The sequence below is a fragment of the Diplotaxodon limnothrissa genome, linkage group LG7, assembly GCF_057381915.1.
Source record: "Diplotaxodon limnothrissa isolate DT_005_m linkage group LG7, D_limnothrissa_male_GT1.1, whole genome shotgun sequence".
NCBI lineage: Eukaryota > Metazoa > Chordata > Actinopteri > Cichliformes > Cichlidae > Diplotaxodon > Diplotaxodon limnothrissa.
Window position 1 is genome coordinate 62,712,336 of NC_140602.1, and position 26,826 is coordinate 62,739,161.

At 38.4% G+C, this 26,826-nt stretch overlaps 1 protein-coding gene across 1 annotated transcript; it reads left to right on the forward strand.

The window, feature by feature from the left end:
• The first annotated feature begins 918 nt into the window (after positions 1–918).
• scai (suppressor of cancer cell invasion) lies at positions 919–26,227 on the forward strand. Its single transcript, XM_085358639.1, has 17 exons — positions 919–1,022; positions 4,624–4,748; positions 12,401–12,496; positions 12,616–12,702; positions 14,018–14,116; positions 15,199–15,295; positions 16,282–16,380; positions 16,578–16,730; positions 17,436–17,537; positions 18,443–18,544; positions 19,857–19,935; positions 22,207–22,306; positions 22,572–22,653; positions 24,408–24,480; positions 24,799–24,972; positions 25,194–25,294; positions 25,860–26,227. Exons 2-17 carry the CDS (start codon positions 4,642–4,644, stop codon positions 26,004–26,006), a joined length of 1,698 nt encoding a protein of 565 aa, XP_085214765.1. The 5' UTR covers positions 919–1,022; positions 4,624–4,641; the 3' UTR covers positions 26,007–26,227.
• Positions 26,228–26,826: the final 599 nt, after the last annotated feature.

Sequence of the window (26,826 nt, forward strand, 5' to 3'; positions counted from 1 at the left end):
TACAAAGCCTTATTCCCATGCATTCCAGTGAAATGGCCCAGTGAGGACCATACCTATGCACTCAAAAGGGACCTCTATTAATGTCAGTGAGTGCAAAGGCACTTTTGGAATGGCTGGCTGGTTAACCAGCTGAAACTCCAGGCAGAATGCGCACCATTGGCGCACATCCGCTAGGATGACCGGCCAATAAAATCAGGCCATTATCTGCTCCAGAGTTTTATCATATCCCATGTGACCGGCCATTGGGTTGTAATGAGTCGCCTGGAAAATTCATTTCCCGGGGCCTTTTAGGCACCAACCAGCCTCCCCTGTCACCACACCCTGAATCCTCTGCTCCACCCCTCCCCTGAACAGAGCCACAAACTACACCCCACGACACCCTAGTTTTATTTGTGGTTTGTTGGATATGTAAAGGTTGAATGCGAGGCAAAACCTTCAGCTTTCAGGGCCCTCCTCTGTGGAAACAGCTCCCAGTTTGGATTCAATACACAGACAACCCCACTCCTTTTTACGATTCTTCAACTAGGGCTGGGCTGGATCAGGTGACCCTGAAGCCAGCCACCTAAGCCTGAATTGAATGTTAATATTGAAACACTCCACCTTTGAGCCACCAGTATTTTGTAATCATTATCTAAAATGGCATTAAGGAATCATAGGATCATACTACTACTGGTAAAAATTTTGGCTATTAAAAACTGTAACGATGTGAAGCTCTTATTTTGAAATAGTTGACCCGGAAATAGCTAGCCAGTTGGAGTGGAGTAGTGCCAGCGGCGGTCCTCACCCTGCCTTCTGTTTCTCGTCGCCTGTCACAGCCTTTGAGCAGCGTTCAAGCTCGGACAGACAGCAGTCCAATCAACGCTGCGGGGGAACTCGTTAGCCGGTCTGGTGGCACTTCCACGCACTGAGATGCCAGGAAAGTCGCGCTTCAGCAGTAGAGCTCGTCGAGGCTTTCGCTGTGATTTTTGAGAAGCATCTCTGTGAAAGATAGTACAGTTTGTCACCGTTAGCCGGCTGCACAGGTAAGAACAAATGGCAATTACACAAGCAGAGGCGGTTAAAGCCCTGCAACCGCCAGCACTCAGTGTCACCTGCATATATGTGGTATTCTCTGTTATCTTTAATATCCAGATGCTTATTATGTTGAGATTTTATTCATGATGCTGATGTTAGATATCAGGAATGAGCTATGTTATTAGAGCTCATAGCACAATCACGCTCTTTGATACAGATTTTTACCGGCAAAGACAGAAATTTGAATTGGATTTAAATGAATGCCACCCATCTACCAGTGATAATAATATTGGTATTCAGTTTACCTAATTTTTTAAAAAAAATTCTCCAAACTTGATTGTTATTTTTGGAGATCTTTCTTCCAAACATAGTGACAAATACTACTTGTGCTGCATGTTGTGTTGGTTTGGAACAAAGAGATGTTCACAGGTGAGACAGGTTTTTACCAACTCTGCTGCTGTTAACATGATAAGTAAGCCACAAGGGAAAGCGAGAGAAAACAATGGTACACATGATGTATAGCATGAGATTGTCATGCAGACCTTCTCTCACAGCTTCTCGCCTTCATTTAAAACTGAGCATAAGTTTTAGGTACTACAAGTAAAATAAGGCTTCACACACTTCATACAAAGAACATCAGTTTCATGAAATAATTAGACAATACAAAAATAACCAAGGTGCCGTCTTCGCATGTCTTATTTAAGAAGCAGCTAGGGCACTCTAACTTACAAGACAGAAGTGTTCGCAGCATATTCTGAAAAATCTTTACATGAAAAACCTCACTTTTACCATAGCCTAAACGTATTTATTTAAATAAAAATATAAGCAGCACCCCAAAGTAAATGAGTGTAATGACGTGGAATGACACGTCATTACACTCATTTACTTCATTACATAAGTTAAGTAAAGATAGCTTGAGTTCCGTTCACAAGTTTTCCTGCGCACAGTGATAGTCACCATCCCACTAACTCACTTAACTCTAGACTTTGCTAATCTAGCATTGGACTAAACTGTAATCATAATAGAGCAGGGCGATATGGCCAAAAATATTTATCACGATATATATTTGAAAATTTGCGATAACGATATAACTGACGATATAATTGATGCGAGACAAAATACAACTCCACAACATTACTAGTGCAAAAAGACAACCTTCCATTTATTTTCACTTAAACAAGAAGCTGGTTTTTATGTACATTAAAAGCTTTATAAAAATGTAACAGTGCAAATGCAAATTCCTTGCTGAAAGTTTAACCAAAAGGCATTTCCAGTAGAAATGGGCTGACATATCCTGAGCATAACCATGTATAATATCCACTGAAGTTAAAAAGAGGTGCTTTGCAACATTAAACTGCAGTGTGCAGTACGTATTTTTCGGACCATAAGGTGCACGGGATTATAAGGCACATTAAGCGAAACAAAGCAGTCAGATAAATCAAACTTTATTAAACTCATTCTTCTTGCTTCCTCCACTTCTGTACCATTGATTCATTAATGTTGAATTCTCTGGCAGCTGCTCTATTCCCATGTTGTTGCAGTATATTAATGACTAACCTCGTGTTGTGGATGGATTATCTCAGTTGTTCTCCTGACTGAAGTTTGGTCCGTTTACAGCATCCTGCCATGCGATTGCATTTGTCTCTAGCCATGAGGAACCTTCACGTTAACTTTTATAAGTGGAAAAGTGTTAGTGTTCGTCCTCCAGCTTCACTGTTTATGTTATGCTAACATAGCTGTGTCGCTAGCGATCACGTAGCACATCATTATATACCAGCTAGCCCAACTTCAGTAACCCTACAAACGTCACTGCTGTTTAGTTTCCTGTCTTCATTTATGTTGGAAGTGATAGCAGAGCTGTACGTTTGAATTTTTTCAGAAATCTCTCAGTCTGAACATGCTATATCATGCTTAGGTAACTAGCGAGCTAACTTCCGATAGCTTCCTGCTAACTTCTAACTCCGTTAAATGTAATAACTTTTGTTTTCATGGATGCCTGGAAGTTAAACTTTATAGTTACACCTGGTAAAGCAGCAATGCTGATCGTTTTATTAAAGATGAAAGAATTGAGACAGTTTTTAACTCTAAGTGATGCTGCAGTGTTGTTTGACCTGAAGCATACAGAGTTTAGGACCCAGATTACTTCCAGATTTAAGAGCATCTTAGTCCGACAAATACGACAATAACGACGGCCGCTTGCATGTTCTGCAAAAAAATGTGCTTTGTTGTGTATCTGACTGACAAACACCAAACCAGTTCCACATCACGGAAGTTTCACCATTTTTACAAACCAATTCTGGTTCATCTGTTTCACTCAACAATCGGCCATGTGCGTATGAAAACAAAGGCACTGCGCATGCGCGTTTTACTCCCATTCTATCGCGATATTTCATTTTCCTATAGTTGCCTAACATTATACCGGTATTACCGTGAACGGTATAATATGGCCCAGCCCTAAATCATAATATTAGAAATGTAGAAACACTTAGAATAGCCCTTTACTGTCATTGTATCTATTCTGGAATAACTTGGTATAATCCATCATACATAACAGTTCAGTTAACATCCCGACTCTGCTACTGCAAACACTGACACGCCCACAGGCACGCCCACTCAGAAAAGGATTAATGGACTGTTAACTGTATTTCATGACATGCAGCTACATACATAACTACTCAATGTGACAGGGCTTTGTTTGTTGCTATTGCCGTTTCTCACCACATACACCGTCATGGCATCAAATGCCCACACAAGTACAGGAAAATTATACTTTTAGGCAGTGCTTAATTAATCTGAAAAATCTGTTAAGGTGAGGTTTATATTGAATTTCAATGTATAAAAAAATTCCTTTTTTAACTCTTCAGTTTGAAATTATGGATTTACATTACTTAAAAGCCAAACAGATGTAGAGCCACACACATGCACAGTAACTTAGGGGCTATAGCCAGACATGTTTATAGCACGGTAAAATTGTCATTAGCTGCAAATGATTTTAACATGCAGAGCATTAGCTGAACATTGTGCCCTAGCTGTCTGCTGCCTTGACCTGATTGTACATCCTTAGCAAACTGGAGACTGCAGCCACTGTGAGAATGAAATATGGGACATCCCAGGTCAACCTAAAAAAAGGGTGACCATGTGATGCATTTCCTCCTCCATAGTTTCTTATTTCTATTCATAAGTAAGTAGGGCACCAGTAAGACGCTTGGATAACTCCAATTATCAGTGTTTGTTCAGTAGTACAACCATGCATATCAACATGTTACATATGACTAGATTATTTTCAAGTCAAATCAAATTTATTTATAGATGTTTAAAAACAACTGGAGTTTACTAAATCATGATGTAAGTGTTACAGGATAGACAGTATCAGGAATTTGCTCCGGAAATCAAGACAAAAAAAACAACAACAATCTTTTGCTTCATTTTAACGGTCTAAATTGTTCCTCTTTAGTCAGTCACAAGTTCTGATTGGCTGACTTTCATGTAGTTTCCTTCCGTTTCAATGAGTACTAATATTTTTTTGTAACTGAAATGTTTTCTTTAATCCATCACCATCAGTCTATAGAGTATCGACCGTATACGGTCTGTATTTCTCTTTAAATTCAGGTGTGAAAAGTCAGTGTCATGACTGGAGCTGAGACTGAGGATGATATTCCATTAGGTGAAAGGAAGACTGTCACAGACTTCTGCTATCTCCTGGACAAGTCCAAGCAACTCTTCAATGGGCTACGGTTGGTTGGAATTTACTTTGTTTTCTTCTGTCTGCTGGACTGTGTTTTCTACTCTAACATTGGTTTACAGTGCATTGAACAGATACCCCTCAAGAGTGTGTTTTCACTGGATTATTCTGCAGCATTCGGTACCAGTGTAGGAAGTGGTGTGCCCTGTCTGTTAGAGGGGTGGATTGATGTGTAGCTCATGTAAATTTGTAAATTTGTTATTTGATGGCTTAAAAATGAATACAATGTAAACCATAAACATTTTTGGGTGCTTGCATTCATTTATTAAATTATAACTAAGAATGAAATGAGCAGAATATCACGTTAGTCAAAACAAATGTGTTTTAAACATAAAATCTGATATCCTGAAACTTCTGCAGGCAGATAAAATGAATAAAATGCATGCATATGAAACATTTTGTTGGCATTCTCCAAGGTTTTCTGCTTTTCTTAAAAGTTTGAAAAAGCTCTTTCTCTGGGAAGTTAAACTTCTTTCTTTTTAGTCAAAGGAGCTTGCAAAGAAAAGCGTCTGGACTTCTTTAAGTTGCTTGAAGACGTTTCACCTCTCATCCGAGAAGCTTCTTCAGTTCTAAGGTCAAATGGTGGGGAGCAACTTAAAGAAGTCCAGACGCTTTTCTTTGCAAGCTCCTTTGACTACGATGACCTGGATGACTGAGAACCTTCACAGACATATTCGTTCTTTTTACTCTGAGCAACACTTTTCATAAATTTCAATGTAGAACACTCAGGATTTTCCTTCACAGACACATTTTTGGTGCTCACGAAACCCCAAACACTGTGTTTAATCAAACATACAGCAGCTGAAGAAGAAACCTTCCTGGCGGTTTTAGCAGTGGTATATTGCAGAGTTGCTAACACTGGCTCACTTGCCTTTGTTTTGCACAGTGGAATATTTTGTTTCCTTTTGGGTCGCAGATCTACAGCTGCTGTTGTCACCTCCTCACATGCTTTAAACCCTGGTTGTACTAAATGATGCATTTTGGTTCAAATGCTAAAACCAGTTTCCACCTATTGCATTGCTATTTCATTCATATCGTAATATGACTTTCTTTTTCTTTTTTGTTTTTTAAATCACATAAAAATGTATACCAGTATCATCTTGGACAGTAGGATTGTGACACGACCTGGAATGTGCCACATTGGTGGCTTCAGTAATCTGTGAATGTCGCCTTTTTGGTAATGTTCTTCATGGCTTCATTCAGATTGAGTAATGGCAGGAATGGATAGACCTGTGTTACACACGAGTAAGATGGATAGTCGTGTGTTTATTTCATAAAAATGGCGATGATTGTGATTTATAATCAAAAAGGGCTCAAAAAATAAGAATTATCCAGATTATTTTAAAAAAGATAAAGATATTGTGCTTGATAAAACTAAAGACATTGCAAATGAATTTAATGATTTCTTTGTAAATGTTGGCTTTAATTTAGCAAAAGAAATTCCAGAGTCAAGAAATAATAACGACCTGAATAAACATATTACTCAGAATGTGTCCTCCATGTTTATTGGTGCTGCAACTCATAGAGAAATAATTAACATTGTGAAGACATTTAAAAAATAAAAAGTCCACTGACTGTTTTGGTATTGACATGATATTAGTTAAAAGTATTATAGAATATATAGTGCAACCTTTCGCATACATTTGTAATCTGTCCTTTCAAACTGGTGTGTTTCCCTCACAAATGAAAATAGCAAAAGTTATTCCAATCCATAAAAACGGAGAGAGATGTCAGTTTACCAATTATAGGCCAATATCACTACTCCCACAGTTCTCAAAAATTTTAGAAAAGTTATTTGTTAATAGACTTGATAAATATATTGAGAAGCATAATCTCCTAAGTGATAACCAATATGGCTTTAGAGTGAAAAGGTCCACTTCAATGGCAGTGATGGAACTTGTTGAAGGGATATCTAATGCAATAGATAATAAGGAATATACTGTTGGTGTTTTTATAGACTTAAAAAAGGCGTTTGATACAATTGATCATTCTATATTAATGAATAAACTAGAGAGATATGGCATAAGAGGGATAGCATACAAGTGGATGAAAAGTTACCTGGATGAAAGATATCAATATGTCGAATTCAATAATGTAAAATCTAAGCAGTTGAAGGTAACTTGTGGTGTTCCTCAGGGCTGTGTTCTGGGCCCTAAATTATTTATATTATATATAAATGACATATGTAGTGTTTCCAAACTGTTAAAATGTGTATTGTTTGCTGATGATACCACTCTGTACTGCTCAGGTAAAAACTTAGAACAGCTTCTGACTACAGCAGAAAAGGAGTTAAATATATTAAAAAACTGGTTTGATGTAAATAAGTTATCATTAAATATAAAGAAAACAAAATTGATTATTTTTGGCACTAGACAAATGAAAAATGTATCTAAAATAAGGGTTAATGGAATTGAAATTGAAAGAGTGTACGAAAATAAATTTCTTGGAGTGATAATTGATGATAAGCTGAGTTGGAAGTCTCATATAAACCACGTGAAAACAAAAATGTCAAAAACCATTGCTATTCTCTATAAAACAAAGCATGTCCTGAACAAAAAAACATTATACACACTTTATTGTACTCTGTTGCTTCCATATATGACTTACTGTCTGGAGATATGGGGTAATGCATATAAAACGAACACTCTTCATATTTTCAAGTTACAAAAAAAAGCTATAAGAATTATAAACCAATCAAACTATATAGAACCAACTAACATTTTGTTTATTAATCTGAATACCCTGAAATTTTATGATTTAGTTGAATATAAAATGGCACAGATAATGTATAAAGCACAAAATAACTTGCTTTGCCCCAGTACTCAGAAGCTGTTCAAAGTCAGAGAGAGTCAATATGACTTAAGGGGAACAGATTTCTTTAAAAAAAACAAGATAAGGACAAATATAAAGCAGAGATGTGTTTCTGTTAGAGGAGTTAACCTGTGGAATAGTTATGACAGTGATTTAAAAAGGTGTGGTTCATTTTCCTTGTTTAAAAACATGTTTAAAAATAGAGTAATAGAAAAATATATAAATCAAGAATGAAAAGAGCAAAAAGGAGGAAAAAAAACAACCTCTTGATTCTTTTGCTTTGATGTAGTTACTTATCTAAGGTGGAAAGTTGTTTTTTTGTTTTTTGTTTTTTTTGTTTGTTTGTTTGTTTGGTTTTTGCTTTGTTTTATTATTTTCTTCAAGCCCTGTGTACAGGAGCTGCATACAAAAAGATATTTTGTGAAAAGGGTTGGCGTAATAAGCAAATGCTTCAGCCAATACCTTTTGATTAGCCTTGTCTCATGCTTTCTTTCTTTATGGTAGATTTTTGTTCTGTTTTCACTGTTTGTTTGTTTTTTTTTTTCACTGTTTTCACTGAGATTTGAATTTGAATGCTAATCAATAAAATCAAAATCAAATCAAAATTTAAATAATTACAGGCAGCAATCTATAAGGAATGTGGATTATAAAATATTAGCTAAAATTCTAATGAATGGAGTTAATGATGTGTGTGTCATTATTGATAAAAATAGACTTGTAGTCTTCAGATGTGAGATAACTTTAAGAGAAATTGTATATACTGGCAATGACACAGGCTTCTTTATATAGGTTTGCATCAAAAGAAAGCGTTTATGTTTCACATTCCTACTTGTAGACAGTGATATAGACATATGTGAATTTTCATAAAAGTCCATTGTGTAAGTAAAAGTAAATGGCTTTTTGAGTGAACCTTTTAATGTTTCCAGTGGGGTGAAACAGGGATGTCCTTTAGGCGCTTTCCTGTATGTCTTTGCTATTAGTCTTCTGCTGAAAAAATGAATGAAGGTTCCCGTTTTAAGAGATATAATCTCTGTGATTCATCTAGAGTGAGAGCCATGGCTAATGTTGACATAATCACTAGCGATCTCCAATCTTTAATATCTTTCTTATAAACGTATATCTTGGAAACGGGATGGGCAACATTTATGCATCAACACAATTAACTAACTCATGCCACTTATGGCTATTTGTCGTACTTTCCTGATTTGAAGTTTGAAACATTTTATAACTGAAGCAGTTATCAGCTGAGCATTGCTGACCTATTTACACTCTTTAGAAACTAATTGTGATTGCTATAGAGTGCAAGCCATTTTAGTGGATTCATTTCCACCCGTTGTTGGAGTTTGCCCCAATTGCATTTTATGTTCCACCTTCTTGTTATGCTGCTTCTTCTCGTCCGCAATGTCAGCTGACAGAATGATCACGGACATAAATCAAAGATACCAACTGCGCTTTTATTTACATTTTACAAGTGAGATGATCACTTAGAGAGAAAGCTAGAAGCAACATGATGTCTCTATGATGTTTCTGAGGGCCCGGTGGCGCCAGTGTCCGGCAGCCTCGCCTCTGTCAGTGCGCCCCAGGGTGGCTGTGGCTACAATGTAGCTTACCATCACCAGTGTGTGAATGTGTGAATGTGTGTGTGAATGGGTGGATGACTGGATATGTAAAGCGCTTTGGGGTCCTTAGGGACTAGTTAGGCGCTATATAAATACAGGCCATTTACCATTTACTTGCTGCAGCTTACTGAATGTTACAGAAGGAAAAAGAAGTGTCCCTCACACTCTGAGCAGAACTCCTGAGATCAAGAAGCAGTACTGGTCCTAGATTTTTCACTAAGTAATTTATTTATAAGCATAGAAGTAGCCTGTTCATTTCAGGCATGAGTTAGGCAATCTACTAAAAGGAGGACAAATTAATATGTCCAAAACAGGCAGACCCAATTAGACGGCAATCCACATCTTAATAAAGTTACTGTTACTTTGTCCCGTGCATAAAATCACAGCAAAAGTAACTACTCACGCTTTTTATTTGCAAAATTGTTACTGTGGTTTGTTTGTTTGTTTCGATGTGACTTAATATAAATACAATGTAACAACAGAAGAGGATTTTATGCTGTAGACTGGGATTGTAACATCTAGTCCTTTATTGGATCTAAAAGTGCCATTTGTGTTGGGTCTGAACACACAATAAGAAAGGAAGAAATTTTATCAATAACACTACCCATTCTGGGTGAGAAGCTGAATGTTAAGATGTTGCCAAGCATGTACAAAGCTGTCATCAATACAGCAAAGCTTTAAAGCGCTTAAGCGTAGAAGCTCTTTGGTTTTTTTACACTTTTGTCTTTTGTACACAATTCCTTACATCTAGAAAAGATTCTAAGATTAGAGTTTGCTGTTGGAGTTGTAAAAAAAAAAAAAACCAACAAAAAACTGACAAGGGTCATGCTGCTCACAACAATTCAAAAAATGGCAACTACACAAATCACCCTGACTGAAGCCTTGGCCTTACTTGGTTCTTAATTAAGGTTGCTTGTTTTCTTTTTGTCATACACGAAGCAAGATATTGTAGTTTACACTTAATCTAGTCCTCAGATGCATTCCTAGTCACATTTCTTTTGGATTTGTTTCTTGCGATATTGTTAGAGTGGCTATCACAGCTTCAGAAAGCTTCAGAAAAACTGTTGAATAAACAGAGACTGGCCATCTGGAGTAGCAGGAGTTTTCCTGCTGAGTTGGTAAACCTGCCATTTGATATAAGCCAAGCTGGCCAGAACTGACACTAAGAAATTGAGTACAAAATGGGGCCAGGCCCCCGACTGACATGGATATGTTGGGTACTCCCAGTTTTTATGAAAAGTTTCGAAGTTAACTTGCATTTACTTTTCCAATAGTAAAATTTTAGCTCATATTGCCTTTTGAAGCCTAGCTCTTAGTGACTCTGTTCTGCTGAATGAAAAACTGACACAGATATAAACCAAAGCCATGACCGATGTTGGTGCTTCATTTTGCTATTTTCAAATGTACTCACAGTCTGCAAAAGCATCCCATTAATAAGTTAAAGACTGAAAGGTGTGAAAAGAGACATGCTCACTCCAGTCGTTGCACCGGAGAGCAACTTGGGGTTTGTATCTTGCCCAAGGATCTTTGGCATGCAGTCTCGTACAGCCAGGGATCTAGCGATTGTGGTTAATGGCTGGAAGTTGGGAAATCTCTAAAACATTCTAGCCCTACTGTTTGTTTTTCTGTGTTTCTGGTGGCTTGGCACCATATTTTTGTTATTGATCAAGGTTGGTAAGGTAGGCTGCCACTGTTTATGTCTAGTTGCTAATAGAATGATTTTTATTTCAGCTTAAATCTGGGACTTTAAGATGAAAAGAGAAACATAATACTTTTCAGACACAAGTTATTGTGTTATCCTGGTAAATTAATACTTTCTGTTAATTTTACAGACAGGCAGGACTGAAAGTGCCTGCTTCCTGGCTCTTACAATAATGCCCATCATAACTTCATCTTACTGGATAAAACAGATTAACTTTTAGGACATAATTTATTTTATTATTATTTTTTAGAAAAGGTGATAAATCTCAGTATATGTTATTGCAATACTCATACAATAATCATATTGTATGTTTAAAAATTATGAGTGAAGTATTGTGAAAGCGTCTTATGAGCTAGATAATCAGCCAGCCATCCTTTTGTACCCTGGTGCCTTCTGCTTGTTTTGTTCTGAGATGAGAGTGACGCACTGGGTTTGTGATGCATTAGTCAGGGCTGACGCTGCCTTTTGGTCACATTTGAATCATTGACAGAGGGAGCGGGTCATCAGGTCAAAGTTAGGATTTAGAGGGCGCACAAATTCAGAGTATTGTTGAAATATGAAGCACTATTGTTAAACATCCAGTTTAATTTTGGTTGTTCACCATTCACTGTAGTAATGTTGGCGTGTGAGCATTGTAAGAAGAGATCAGCTAGGATCAAATTTAATACCATCAATATATTCTCATATGTGTGTATCAGAATACACTAATTATGTATGCTATCCATGTAGGGTTTTGTCTCAGTTAATGTGCATTTATTGTAGTTTTCTGTCTTTAGTGCATGGTGGTTTTATGAGAATAAAAAGTGTATTTTAAGTTTACCTTGAAAATTTAAAAGCTTGAAAAGGTTTGAAAATTAACCATAGCTAATAACAATGTGCAGCATGGTGTCATTTTATTTACTGTAATTGTTAACCTGCTTTAAAAAGCTGTTTAGCACATTTTACTGGTTGAATATTGGAGCATGAAGAAAGGAAAATCGAATTAATAGCATTCATTAACATTTTAAGGTAAGGCTTTAAGCTGCCCGGTGTGTGTGGCCTTCGAGTGATAAGACAAGGATAATTGTAAGCTGAACATGTGAGATATCCTTGAGCTTTCAGGAAGGGATATGCTGGATGTAAAACTCAAGACAAACAGAGAGCATCTTTGCAACACTAAATGTGGCTTAATAATCACTTTTCTCAAAAACCGGTCACTGGAAGGCATCGTTGCAATTGAAAAAATAGTTTTCAAATAATTACTGAGCTCTGGGTAAAAAGACGCCCCATTTCTGTACAAATTTGTATAATGTGTGTTGCATGTAATGGAACAAAAAGGTCATCGCTTTTCCTTGAACAAAAAAAAGTAACTGGGGTCACAAAAAGCACCAAGAGTGCTAACAACTCTGTTTCACAAATGTTTTCACTGTTCTTTTTATTGGAGTTTGTTTGAAAGGCTGAGCACAATCAGTTGAATTTTTTGTGTGCTTTTCTTGCCTTCTCTTTCCTCTTTTATGCCGTCTTTTGCTGCAGAGACCTTCCTCAATATGGACACAAGCAGTGGCAGTCCTACTTTGGGCGGACCTTTGACGTCTACACTAAGCTATGGAAATTCCAGCAACAACACAGGTTATTTTTTTCTTGTACCGTTTAAATACTTGAATGAAGAATGTTCTTTTTTCTTTCTAAGGGTTGGTTTTATCACTGTCTCAATGTTAAGTTTGACATCTTTGTATACTTACTGACAGGCAGGTTCTGGACAGTCGGTATGGACTGAAGAGATGGCAGATTGGTGAAGTTGCATCCAAAATTGGACAGCTTTATTACCACTACTAGTAAGTGACAGGGCCTCCTGAGTCATGTATCAATGTTTTGCAGCATTATTAATTTGACTAAGGATAGGGTAGTCATCAGGTAGGATACATGTGTTGTTGCCTTTTGAATGAAGTGGACTGCTTATTGGGGTCCCAACATAGGGTCCCGAAAATTCCATGTCTGTTTAGTATCAGCATACCTTCCCTAACTCAGATGGTGGAAGACGACAGTATATTTTACCGTTTTCATGAAGACTTGCCACTGATTTTATTTCAGCATCACGTACATTCTTTGAGAAAACGACAGTACACTAAAATATCAAACACTAACATAGAATTATTGTTCTTGGCTGGCTTAGCGATAGCATGCTGTCTGTGCAGGCGCTTGCAAAGATCTGAAGTTTTGTTAGCAGCACAATGCAGATGTTACTGTATTGGATGCAGTCTCCACTTTACCATCGCGCAATTTTCTTTTTGTGCAATAAAAACAAAAAATTATGTCCTTATACACGCCGCAGCCTGCACCACTATTTTACTCCTCCTGCACACAAACTGAAATCTTTCCCATCCCTACTGCACCTAGAAGGTTTTTTCCAGCAACCGTTAAGGGAAAAAAAAAGAACTGGCAAAGTGTTGGGCATGATGAAATTAGCCACTTCTGCATAAGCAGGAAACGTCCAAACACTGTTTTTACAGCCCACAAAACTCCTTAAATGCACTCCTTAAAAAAATAATAATGATAATTTAATTCAGTGGCAACTACATCTGAAAAAGCTAGTCTGTCACCACAATGGAAGTGCCCATATTTATCCACTTCTTGTTACTACTTTGAGTATTCTAGTCATTATAACTTTAAATATTGCATTACTTAACTGCAAGCAAGCAATGTTTATTTATGTAGAGCTGTTCAAACACAGAACTCAGGAAGTGCTTTAGAGAATGTAATCCAAATTAAAAATTAGGGGAAAAACAGAAATCAGTGGTTTGTGGAAATTCCAACTAGAAAAGGTTTAGAGCAAAGAATCTCTAGACAGCTCTACTGTAAGACGATAGAAAAGAGATCACATTAGTCCAGTTTTCACATCTTTATGTTTTTTTGTTTGTTTGTTTGTTTTATCATTGAAGTAAAACAGTGAATACATGTTAGATCTGGTATGTTATGAAACTTTGAGAGCTCTCAGGTAGCCGCAAACAGCTCAGCTCATTGTCCCTGGTGTCAAAACTAAACACAGAAAAGCAAATGAATGCTGCTGCATTCGTTCAATTTATCAATCACCACTTGCAGATTTGTTTAAAAAGATGCAAATTTGAAATATGTATTCCTCTTTGTTGACAGCCTTCGTACCTCAGAAACAAGTTACCTGAATGAGGCCTTTTCATTCTACTCAGCCATTCGTCAGCGCTCCTACTACTTTCAGGTCAACAAAGAGGACAGGTAAGCTCCAGATATTTTTTGTTAAAGTAGTGTAAGTTGCAGTTTTTGTAAGATGTCTTTAAACGTTATGTATAATAAGCCTGTTTAAATTTACCTTATTAAGAAATGAGATCATACTACGAAAAAACTCCCAATGAAGTTAGTATGATTGCTGATTCAGAGAGGTGTACTACTTTGTCAACTATGTGTGAAAGTGGCTTTCTTATTACCTGGCTGGGTCACCATGGTGACTTATGCTCCAGGCATAACCTACTAGGAGTAGGTTATGTTTCAGTTTAGTCGTCTGGAACCTCCACATTTCACTGATTTTTTTTTTATTTGCACCATGTTTTAAGCGCAATTTAGGTTCCCCGCTGGGCAAACATGTCTCAAATGTGCAAGTTGTTGCCCAGCTGTAAATATATAAATGTTATAATTTATTATAATCTGCTGCCAAGTCTCTTTTACACAGTTGGAACTGCAGCTACTAGTAACCTAGAATGTTTAAAATGATCCAGTTTAAGCTTTCAGAGCTCTAACGTGCAGCTATCACATTTGATATAAACAGCAGCACCAAGATTTCCCTCAGCGTTGAAATAATTAACTGGAATTAAAATGTCTAATTTTTTGCTCGTTATGCTAAATCCCAAGATTAATGAATTTCTGCAGCATTAAGCTCTTGTGCTATTTGTTCTTGTACTGTTACATTTTTAAGTGTATAACATTCTTTATAGATTTTTATCTCCATTTAATCATTATTTGATAATGTGTCTGAGCGGACTGGACTGCACTCTTGGGGATCATTTAAGTGTGTAAGAGTCATATTATGTGTGAAACTCGCCTTTTTATGTGAGTGTGCACGATCTGATGTCTTTTTTTCCCAAAAATGAGCAAAATTTCTCTTTTCACGCTCCCAGAGTGTAGATATTTACATCAAATATTTGTTGAAAAGACAAAAATGTTTATTGGAGTCTTAAGAAACACAGGGTGAACCATTTGGTGGCTCCAGTCAATTTAATAAACACTGCTTCAACTGTGATAGTGCTTTATGTTGATTTGTTTGTGTTTGCCCGCTCATATTGTCTTTTCTTGTCTTTCATCAGGCCTGAATTAGTAGTGAAGAAGCTTCGTTATTATGCTCGCTACATAGTCGTCTGTTTACTTTTAAACAAGATGGACCTTGTCAAAGTTTTGGTGAAGGTATGGAAGCCATATTGTTAGTACTTTATATTACAGCTTGGTATGCAGGGTTTCAGTCATTAGGTAACAGTTTTAATAATGAGGTACATTCACATGACTATAATTACAAAGTGATAACTTTGTATTAATGTGTATATCGACTACTAATACTAGAACGAAAGGCATGTTATAGAGTAAAAAAAGGGGCCAAAAACAGCTAAATAAAGGAAGAAACAGTCAAAGTGTACCTATAAGGGAAAACCATTTTGTAATAGTCGAAACTATAATTTGCCAAGTGTAGTACCTGTCTACAGTCCACTCAATACCTTCAAAGTTGAAGATGCTGTATTATAATGCTTAAAAAAAATCCCCCTTAATATTAAGCTGAATTGGGTGAGGAGGAAAAGGTAAGTGTCTTGGTTTTGGACTAATAGCTTAGTAGTTAGTAATGAGGCCACTCGCATCAAGAGGGTTGTGCATGGTCTTCAAAATGTTTAGGTAGGTTGTGCAAGTCGGAGTAGTATCTACATGAATACCATAAGCCAAGTTTTCTTATGTTAAGCCTTATCTTTCTCAATTAAACAAGTCAAAACACAGCAATCAATGTAAATTCATTCACCTGTCAGTGGTTTTATTGTTTTTGCTGAGAAGTGTATTTTCTTAATTTGTAATAGAAAGTATGTTATCATTATTGGGTATGTTGCTCGTGTTGTCAAAGATCAACACTTTGTACATGTTGAGGTACCATTAACAGGTTTTGCAAATCTCTCTTTTAGGTTCTCTCTTTTTTTTTTAACGTTAGAATATTTTCTAGATCTAAGGAGCTGCAGATATTGTATTGAACTGTGCTAATATTTTGGGTTTTTTCTCCCTGTAAATGTGAATGAGGTAGTCTACTTCATGAATTTTGTTCACGATTTACTTTTATGATTGTGTAAAAATTCAAAACTGTTCGTTTTTTTTCATGACACCTCTTATTGCTCTTCCTGCCTATCTGCCATCTGCAGGAGTTATCTGAGGAAATTGAAGACTACACACAGCGTTTCAACACAGAGGACCAGTTGGAGTGGAACCTGGTTCTGCAGGAAGTGGCAGCTTTTATAGAGGTAAATAACCATCCAAGCCTAATACTGTTTGATGTTATTTCATTATGTTAGTAATTTATTCATTATATTATAATTGTCATGTTTGTGCACATACAGGTAAACAGAGAAGTCTCTGTTCTTCCTCTTGCCTGCTGGGTGATATACTGGATCCGCACTATTTCTTCAACTGCTCTTCTTCAATTGTTTGTCTGTAACAGGCAGATCCTGTGGTAGTTCTGAACGACAACAATTCTGTCGTCACCATCAGCAATCGGCTGCAGGAGGGAAGTGTGCCTCCACTGGAACAAGGCATGGTGGTTGGGCAGCTCATCCTTGCTGACGCACTAATCATCGGCAACAGTAACAACCAGGTTCTAACCCACTAAATCTGATTCATGGTTTCTCAAACTTAACACACATCAGCATGAGCAGCATGGTGGTGCAATGATCGGCACTGTTGCCTCACAGCAAGAAGGCTTGAAACCTGGCTGGGGTCTTTCGATGTAGAAGTTGCATGTTCCTCAATGTACCTTTGTGGTTTCCTTTGGATACTGCATGCATGTTCTAGTTAAATGTTATTTGTAATCTAAAGTGCCTTAACTGGGTACTAAGACTAGAAAAGCAATATATTTCTATTTCCACAATTGCTGCAACTCTTTTCAGAGAAAACTTGAGACATTGACTCTCAAGTAATATGGATGGATGGATTATTTTATTATTTCATATACGTCCTCTCTCTGGGCCTCTGATCTGATCTTTTTCTGCTTTCTGTGCAGTTTACACTAACATTCAGTTTCTGAAGTGCTGATAGTATTTGCACTGCTCACTCCTGGCTGTTATGACCCAAAAAACTAAAATATTTGTCAAACTTTGTAGGAGAAGATTACAATATAACCAGTAGTTGTTTTTGTTTCATTTTCATTATAACTGCAGCACTGATTTATCTTTGAGGGCTCTCATTTTTCTGTGTATGGCAAACAATTGTGTTTGTGTGTGACTTTGAATAATTTTTCAAACCACAATGAAGGCTGAAACAGTAACTTGATATATTAATATTGTTTTGTCATTTATTTTAGGTGAAGTTCAGTGAGTTAACCATAGATATGTTCCGCATGCTTCAAGCTTTGGAGAGGGAACCAGTAAACCTGGCCACACAGACCTCCAAGCAAGGAACGATGGTGAGTGTCAGGCACATCGTGTAGTGGTAATAATGGGCAAGCCCCCCTCCTTCCTGCTTTACCACTTGTCCATGTTGGCCCAAACAGTATGGAAGCCTTCCACAGATGCATTGTCATCTGGAATATCCTGGTTAATCCATGACTCAGTGAAGCACATCAGGCTTCTCTGACTCCAGGCAAGTGCTGTTGGCTCATGCAGCTTGTTTGCTAGCGACCTAACATTCCCCATTATACTACATGGGAGACTCAGCTTAAAGCTCTTCATTGCTTGAAGCCTCCACTGTATTACGGTCTCCCTCGTGCTCTTCTGTCCCCCACCTCTGCATCCATTTCAGCCACAGAGCGTGTGGTGTGTAACTGCCATGCCGCAATCCCATTCCTCAATGAAAGTAATAGTTCTGCGGCAACAAGGAGAAGAAAAACTTTCTCAACCCACATGTTTGAGAGAAAACTATTGAAAACAAACTAACATGCTACAATAATAAGTAAAAGACAAAGACAGTAAGGAAAAAGTTTAAAGTATGGATTAAAAATACAGGAGCAACTGAAACAGGCTGCATGCTGGTTGACGCATGTCCATCGCGTGAGTCTCTGATAGGATTTATCCACAGCACAAACTGTTCCTCTGTATAAACTGTATAGATTTGCACAAGAACACATTTACTGTCCAATCCCAATCTGCTTGTCTGTTAATGAAGATACTATTACTGTACCACATGTATAAATGCACAAATGGCTTATACATTTATAATGTATAGGGATCATAAAACCACATAATACACCTGTACACACAGCAGTGTGCCTCAGCCCCGGGCCTAGAAGCCTTTTGATTTCACTTGCATTTACATAAGGTTTTACAATCTTTTCTTTACACATGCAATGTTTTGTGTGATGTTTCTCCACAGGAACCCAACGAAAAGCCAGCGAAGAGAGAAAACCCTCACAAGTATTTGCTGTATAAGCCAACCTTCAGCCAGCTTTTTACTTTCTTGTCTGCCTCTTTTAAGGTCAGTATGATCGCAGGTTTCCTCAATAAATATTCAATAAGTTGAGATTTTTATCTCCAAGATGTATTATATATTTACATTATTTGCATTGTTAATATTTATATCCTCACTTCTTTCCACTGCTATCTGGGCATTGTTTTCAAGTTAAGCTCATAAAGGGAACATATATATATCCACTCAAGTCAGTAAATCAGGTAAATCGGTGGGATTGGATTGGGCATGATTGATGTCAGAGCCCAAACAAATCCATGGAGTGTGAGGAATCATTTGTAGACCTCTGAGTTAGGATGGTATCGAGGTACAGATCTGAGAAAGTGTGCAGAAAAATATCTGCAGCATTGAACGTCCCAATGAGCAAAGTGGCCTCTATCACTCACAAATAGAAAAAGTTTGGAACCACCTGAACTCTTCCTAATTGTGGCTTCCTGGCATTCGGGGTAGAAGAACCTTAGTTGAGGAGGTGACCAAGAACCCTATGCTCACTCTGACAGAGCTCCAACATTGCTCTGTGGAGAGAGAATAACCTTGCAGAAGCACAATCATTTCTGCAGCACTCAACTATTAAGGCCTGTGTGGTAACGTGGCTGGATGGAAGCCTTTCCTCAGAAAAGGCACATGACAACCCACCTGGAGTCCTTCAGGTGCCTTTTAGGCCATGAGATACAATATTTTCTGTTCTGATGAAGCAAAGATTGAACTCTTTGGCCTGAGTATCATGTCTGGAGGAAACCAGGTACTGTTCAGCACTTGGTCATTACCATACCTGTAGAGAATCATGGTTGTGGCAGCATCATGGTACGGGGATGTTTTTGGCACCAGCAACTGGGAGACTAGTCTGACTTGAAGGCAAGATGATTGTAGCAATGTACATAGATATCTTGGATGGTAATGTGCTCTAGAGCACTCTGGACCCTGGTCTGGGGTGAAGGCTCATCTTCCAACAGGACAGCGACCCTACGCACAGTCACGATAACAAAGGAGTCACGGCCCAGCCAGAGCCTAGACCTGAACCCGATTGAACGTCTCTGAAAAGATCTGAAAATGTCTTTGCCCCAACCCTTCCTGTCCAACCTGAGCTCGAAAGGTTCTACAAAGAAGAATGGGAGAAACTGTCTAAAAAATGGGTGTGCCAAGCTTGTATTATCATACTCAGACAGACGTGGTTGTGAATTGGCGCTATATAATTTCAACTGAATTGAATGGAGTTTTTCGGTTATCATGCGCTGTAAATTATTTAAGATTAGTAGTTATAGTAAAATGAAATACTTGAATTTGTGACTTAATTTTTTTATCTTACCACTTTTATTTCCAGGAGCTACCTGCTAACAGTGTTCTGCTCATCTACCTGTCAGCTACTGGAGTCTTCCCTACTGGGCATTCAGATTATGAGGGTATGTTTTTCTTTTTTTGTTTTGTTTTTTTTGTCTGTAATTTCATGGAATTTCTGAATACGATAATAGACCGATTCGGAGTGGAGATCAGTAATGTCATTACAGCTGTTAGCACATGTTTGTGGTAGGAAGTAAAAGTGAAAATACGTGAAAGAAATCTGATGAAATGTCTTGAAAAAGTCAAAAATGTCTGGTTCGTGAGACAGGCTTCCAGGTTTTATCTGATGTAAAGTTTTTAAAAAACATTCAAGCAAAGTCATGGATGTAACTAATAACAATAAATTAGAGACAACAGCAAATGCAACACTGCCATTTCAAGAGTTTTTTGTTATAGTAGGCATGTTTGCAGCACTCGTGTCCTGCCTTCCATTTTCTTCTGCTTATCGGGGGCTGGGTCGCAGGGGCAGCAGTGTGAGCAGAGAAGCCCAGATTCTTTTCTCCCCAGCCACCACCTGCAATTTATTCGGGGTTTCCTAGACCCGCCGAGATGTATAATCTCTCCAGTGTGTCCTACTGGTTCTACCCCAGGGCATTCTCCGAGTAGGACATACGCAGAACACTTTAACCATAAGGCATCCAGGAGGCGTCCTTGTCAGATAGCCGAGCCACTTCAACTGGCTCTTTTCGGGGAGTAGCAGCTCTAATCTGAGTCTCTCTCAGATGGCTGAACTCCTCACCTATGGAGACTCCAGCCACCTTTTGGAGAAAGCTAATTTCCCCTGATTCTACTCCCAATCTCGTTCTTTTGCTTGTGTCCATGGTTCAGCTTTGGCTTCATTAACTGGTAAATCCGCAGCTTCTCTTTCATGTCCACCTCTCTCTTCATCATGTACCGGTATAATGTCTGCATCACTGCAGCTGCGGCTCCAATCTGTCTGTCGATCTCCTGCTCCCCTCTTTCCTCAATTGTGAACACATCGTGCACAAAAAGCATAGCTGAAATTCTGAGGTCACCAAGCTGGAAGCCTTTCACCACTTGGCCACACCTCAATATTCTGCCCATAAAAAGTCTGAACAGAATCGTGACAAAGGGCAGCCCTGAGAGAGTCCAGCACCCAATAGAAACAAGTCAAACTTATTGCCGGCAATACAGACCAAGGGACTGGATTCCTCATAACAATGGGCTGAACACCCTGACTCACACAGCACCCCCTATAGGGTACCATAGGGTTATAGTCAAATGCCTTCTCCAAGTCCAAAAAACACATGGAGACTGGCTGTGCAAACTCCCACAGACACTCGAATATCCTCGAGAGGATAACGTCCTGGTTCAGTGTTCCCAGACACAGAACAAAACTCGCATTGTTCCTCCTGAATCTTGGGTTCAATTAACGGACAAACTCTCCTTTCCTTTGGCATAGACCTTCCCAGGAAGGCTGAGGAGTACGATGCCCCTATAGTTCCCTCCTGAGTCGCCTCACGGTTTGTCCATCCAAAAATCTTTTTCCATGGCTTCACCGCTCCCACACCACAGTTTGCTCTGCTTGGCCTGCTGACATCAACTGCCTCCAATGTGTTACAGGCTAATCAAGCCCAGCAGGACTCCTTTTTCAGCTTGATGGCTCCCTTCATGGATTACCACCACACCAGGCACCAATCACTTTGCCGCCACATCAAAGGGGATCTAGAATATGGATGGGAATTGATAAGAATTTAGCTGATTCCGTTTTCAACTTCATTTAACTATTCGGTTCCTTATCAATTCTCATTGAGTCCCCATTGGCTCAGTTTTGAGAGTCACCTCCATTGCTCAGCAGTATATCAAAGACATATAGGTATTTCCCCTCTGTTATGATCGGGGTTGGGAGTCATTATTTAAAGTTTATTACAATTAAAAGTAAAATTGTGCATTACTTAATTACTCCCAGGAGAAAGTAATTTGTTACACTACTCGTTACATTACTTTTGCATTTCACTTTAAAATGACCTGAAATGCATTGTCTTATAATTACCATTTAACAATATACAACTGAAATCAGCTGTTTACAGCAAGTGCAAATGAAACCGTTAAGCAGGATCAATAGGCAAGCACACTAACAATTAAAAGAAATTGAACTACTGGGAACCGGTTCTCAAGTCTCATCCCTAATGCAGAACAAGGTCCGTTCAGACTCAGTATACTTAGCCTCTCTTGGAATGCTGTTGAATTTGTACCTCAGGTGGTTGAAGATGTTGTGGACAGTGGCTTCTACCAAGCATTACCAATGCATATTTATGACCGATACAGTCTTTTCAAGTTACACCAAAGAAGCGTCTAACCCTTTCCCACAGGACCATATGATTTTGGAGGAGTTCTCACGAATACAAATCGAGATGTGGTGAATGGAGAGACGGTGCAGAAGAGGAATCAGGCCCAGAAGGAAATGCATTGGTGAGAATTTCCTAGCAATACTTCTAACTTTGCTTTGTTTATTCAGTTGACAGCATCTAAACCAAAATCAGAGGAAGTGATTTTACCTATTACTTTTACTAATAAGTAAATGACTTTCAGGCTTTCGTGCTGAAAGCCTGACTCTAAATATGTTTACATAAGTCATAATGTGTGACAGAGCTTACTAAGAATCTATCTATGTTACTTGAAAAGTGCAGAACCTCACTGAGGGTTTGCTGAGTTACATTTGCTTGGCATATTGCAGCCTTCATCCAGGAGACTTATTCCCTTTCACCCGGAAGCCTCTTTTTGTCATTGTGGATTCTTCAAACAGCACGGCCTACAAGGTATGTAGGTGAAGACCTTCCATTTCAGAGACGTTTAAATGGTGAGGAATTGTTGATGGGCAAATGGAGGGAAAAATGTGATGAGGGAATCTTTTCTCACCTCACAACACAACTTAAGCCCAATCAGCATAAAAAGAAATTCGCTCACTACGCATCACCTTGTAGTTGGCAGCTGAACACTAGTGGACATATGGTTGCATGGGAGATCCTCTAATTCAGGGGATGTGCAAGTTATGATGACAGGGCCAACTTGAAACCTGTAACTGAAAATGTTTGTTAGGTCTTTCTCATGCCTCCTTCATAAATTGCATGAACAAACACCCTATCTTATGTCAATTAATAGTTTTCTTCACTCCATTAGTAACAAGTACTCGCCTCAAAGTTGAGAATAGTTTTATCTGTGTGGATACCGCCACATTGCGTCACTACTAGTGTGTTCAAACAAAATGCAACGTGAAGTTTACATCCACAGTCTTTTGGAAAGAGGTGAATTGACAAAAGCTTGTGTTGTCCAATATGAAAAGATCAGTAATTCTCCGGTTCTTTGGCAAAAAAGTTGCTTTGTGGTGCAATATAAAGACACCTCAGCTGGAATTCTCTCATAGACTGCGTATTCTCCTAATGCAAGACTCTAAAATGTAGGGCAACCTTATTGATGCAGGTTGAGGCCATATGTAGCTGTAGGATTAAACTTGACTTTTATGTAGAGATGGGGGGGAAAGTGAGAGCAGTTGGACCAAGACGGCAAGAGAAAATAATCAACCTTTATAAATTGTATTCCTTTTGTAGAATGTTAGGGGCGAATATTCATGAGTTTCCAGGGATGTGCACATATTGTGTCCTAGCAGACTAATCAACACTGTTGTCACTAGTCAGTACCAGAGTTACTAGTGGTTTAATCTAATTGTTACATTTTAATTGGTGCTCCAAAAGGTCGATGGCCTCTCTCTTAGCGATAGGGTGACGGCTAAAGCTGTCGCCTCCTTGACAAGGTGTTCAGACGGGCACGTCCTACTAGGAGGAGGCCCCAGTGTATACCTGGGACACACTTGGAGAGATGGCTCAATGTTTCCCAGGATAAGTTGGAGGAGGTGGCGGATCGTGGAGGCAGGACTTCTCTGCTCCTCCCTCCACGAGCCGACTTCAGATAAGCGGGAAAAAAAATGGCTGCATAACTTGTTGTTTTGTTATTTTAGATTTGAACTGTTATTGAAGTGGTTGTCATGGTGCGTGCATCATTCATAAAGCATAGCTCAATGTGCCACACTTTAATCACATTTGAATAGTTTTTTAGTTATTCATTTGTTACATTTTAGTAATGAACATCTTGTCTCATCTTACGTAGATTTACATACATAAATTTAAATTAATATTTCAGCGTTTCTTAGTTTTAGACGAGGGGGGTCGAGGTAAGAGTAGGGAATTAAAATGTAGGGGATATTACTGTTAAAGGGGAGAGAGGGATGCTGAGAATGAAGGTGTATGAGAGAATCTGCTCATGGGTTTCCTGACCAAATGTGAAGCTAATTTTTTGCCAAAGTCGAAATATTTATGAATTGAGAAGATGCTCACCTCTGTTCACATCACACAGCACAAGTTTGTGTCAGACGTTCAGCTTTTGTATGGATGTCCCTCAATCTATCTTCAAGATAAAAATGTCACTAGTGTCCACAGCAGATATATCAAACGTGCCACTGTTGTTTGTAAGTATATTTCCATAATTAAAATGCTTGTTTCTGTCTTTGTTTTATTAGAATTTTACAAATCTATTTGGCCAGCCCCTGGTGTGCCTACTATCACCTACGGTATATCCCAAGAGTGTACAAGGTGGGTGTCACTGCAGAACCACACTCCTTTAACCAGAAGACCTAAACGAACTCCATCTTCGTCTGTTTGCCTAACTTCCTCTCTGTGGCTCCGCTGTCTGAGTGTTTTGGTTGAAAGAGAAAGAGGCTTTTAGTCTAATGTTAGTTAGACAAAAGTAAATTCTGGACTGTTTGTAGCAGCTGATTAATCCACATTTAACATGGGTGTCATTGGTATCTACCAGTATTTTTATGTTTGGTAAAGATGCTGCTTTCAGTGGAAGCTTTTCAGGCATCGAATTTCCTTTCAGTTTACAATGTCTCTGCTTCACCTGTTTAGATCAGTCTCAGCGTGGGAGTCTCTTCACTCTGTTCCTCTACAGTCCGCTCTTGGCTTTCTCCTCCGTGTGTGGCTTAAACAGTGTGCAACGAGGTCTTTGGGAAAGAGCTCAAGAATTCCTTCGCAAAGTGTACCGTGACATTGGGCAGATGCTAACACGATCGCGGACCATAGGTATGTTATGGAGATTAGCATGGACTATGAAAGGGTTACTGTGACGACCCATGTGTACTGTATTTGTGACCATCAGGTGAGCTTTGTAGGTCCCTCCATGAAAATAAACTTCTCTCTTTCTTGAGAAGTTTAAATCTATGGTGGATTTAAGGCTGCACTGAAATAAATTGTGATGCATTCGTCTTCTGTTGATCGACTTATTTACACATTGTTTAATGCAGATCAAGCCTTTTTGCAGTTCTTTGGTGACGAGTTCCTGCGGCTGCTGTTGATCCGCTTTGTGTTCTGCTCCGCTGCACTGAGACTGCATAAACTCTTTCGGGTAAGTCTGCTTTCCTCAAGGAGCCACATTGTTTAAGTTTATATGCCAAAAATGCACCATGCATTTCCACAAACCAGTGTTTCTTAAGCACTTGCAGTAAGTCGTATTTATGCATCATCAGGAGGTCATGTCATGTCAGCAAATACTCAGTAAATGAACCCACTAAAGTCCCCAGATTATTACAGGTTGACAGTTATTGATTATTTTAATAATCAATATTTTAATATTAATTATTCCATCGAGTAACTCAATAAAAAACACTTATGTTATTATGGGGGCAATAATAAATAATATTAATAAATGAGAATAACAGATGAGTTTCAAAATAAACTGCTATTTTTTTTAAATTTTATAATAGTTTACCTGCATACAATAATTTTTTAACCTTCTCATTGTGTTTAAATGCTATTTAAATCATGTATTTTTTAAATTTCTCGTAAATGAAGGAAGCTCTTCTTAACGCTTAAACCTTTGATTCTCACTTCAGAGTGAGAACCCTTCAGTGACCACCAAAGTATTTTTGTCAGGTAGCTAAAACACAATTTGGATGTTTGTGTGCTTGCAGGAATCTCAGAGTTTCCCGGAATCCTATCCAGAGCTCCCCAAACAGGACACAGTGGAGAGCAGCCTTCTACAGAAGCATATTTTGGAGCTGGCGACCATGCTGGACGTGCAGAGCTTATTTTGGGATGATTCACTGGAAGCCTACTAACATCTTCACACAGGGCAGTATGGCGTATATGTAAATACAGACTCCACTGCCAAAGCCCTCATGGTCATTTTGTTTTTTAACAGGTAATGAAAAAAAAAAAAAACCCAACATGCAAGTTCATGTCCTCCATGTAAGTGTTAATGTCATGCAACAGAAAGATGTTCACATAGTTTCTTCTCATAAATTCCCCATTTTGACTCTCATTGGCTTGCCTGGTAAATATGAGCAACATAAGAGTAAAACAAATGAGATGCTCCACATTACTGTTCAACTTACTAGTTCTTGTTTATCAGCTTCTAACTTTTTTCATGACAGCAGACTATCATCAAGATGATAACAGCCTTGGTAGTTTGTTGTAAAAAGATTTTTCATCATTTATTAACGTAAAGGAACAAAGAAAGGAAACATTCTTGGCAGCTTTCATGTGGTTTTTGATCCACCTGTAAAAAAGACAAGCATGGTAGAGCTAAAAATGCATCAGGAAATGTAATAGTTATTATATGAGCACATTATTCACCAAAAATATTATTAGTGCTGGAGTTTTGTGTTTGCCAAACAGCGCTTGGTGTATCAACTTGCAGCACGCTAAAGGTGCATGAGGTTTTGTTTCGCCACATGTTGTGAGTTAGTCGCTTTCATATCATTAACAAACTAATTCTGAGACTTTTTTTTTCAGCCTTGTGTGACGTGATAGTGCTTCATTTCCCATTTCACTGTGCTGTACTTGCATGCTAAAAAAGGCAAAGACGTGTGTCAGTTAGTGTGCTCCAAAGAGGATGCTCCACCACACAAAAGAAATTGTAGATGTTCAGATGACTTG

Coding starts and splice junctions, on each gene's coding strand:
- scai (XM_085358639.1), top strand. CDS start 4,642: ATGACTGGAGCTGAGACTGAGGATGATATTCCATTAGGTGAAAGGAAG. Junction 14,117..15,198: donor CAGGTCAACAAAGAGGACAG/GTAAGCTCCAGA, acceptor GTCTTTCATCAG/GCCTGAATTAGTAGTGAAGA. Junction 19,936..22,206: donor TGGGCATTCAGATTATGAGG/GTATGTTTTTCT, acceptor CCTTTCCCACAG/GACCATATGATTTTGGAGGA.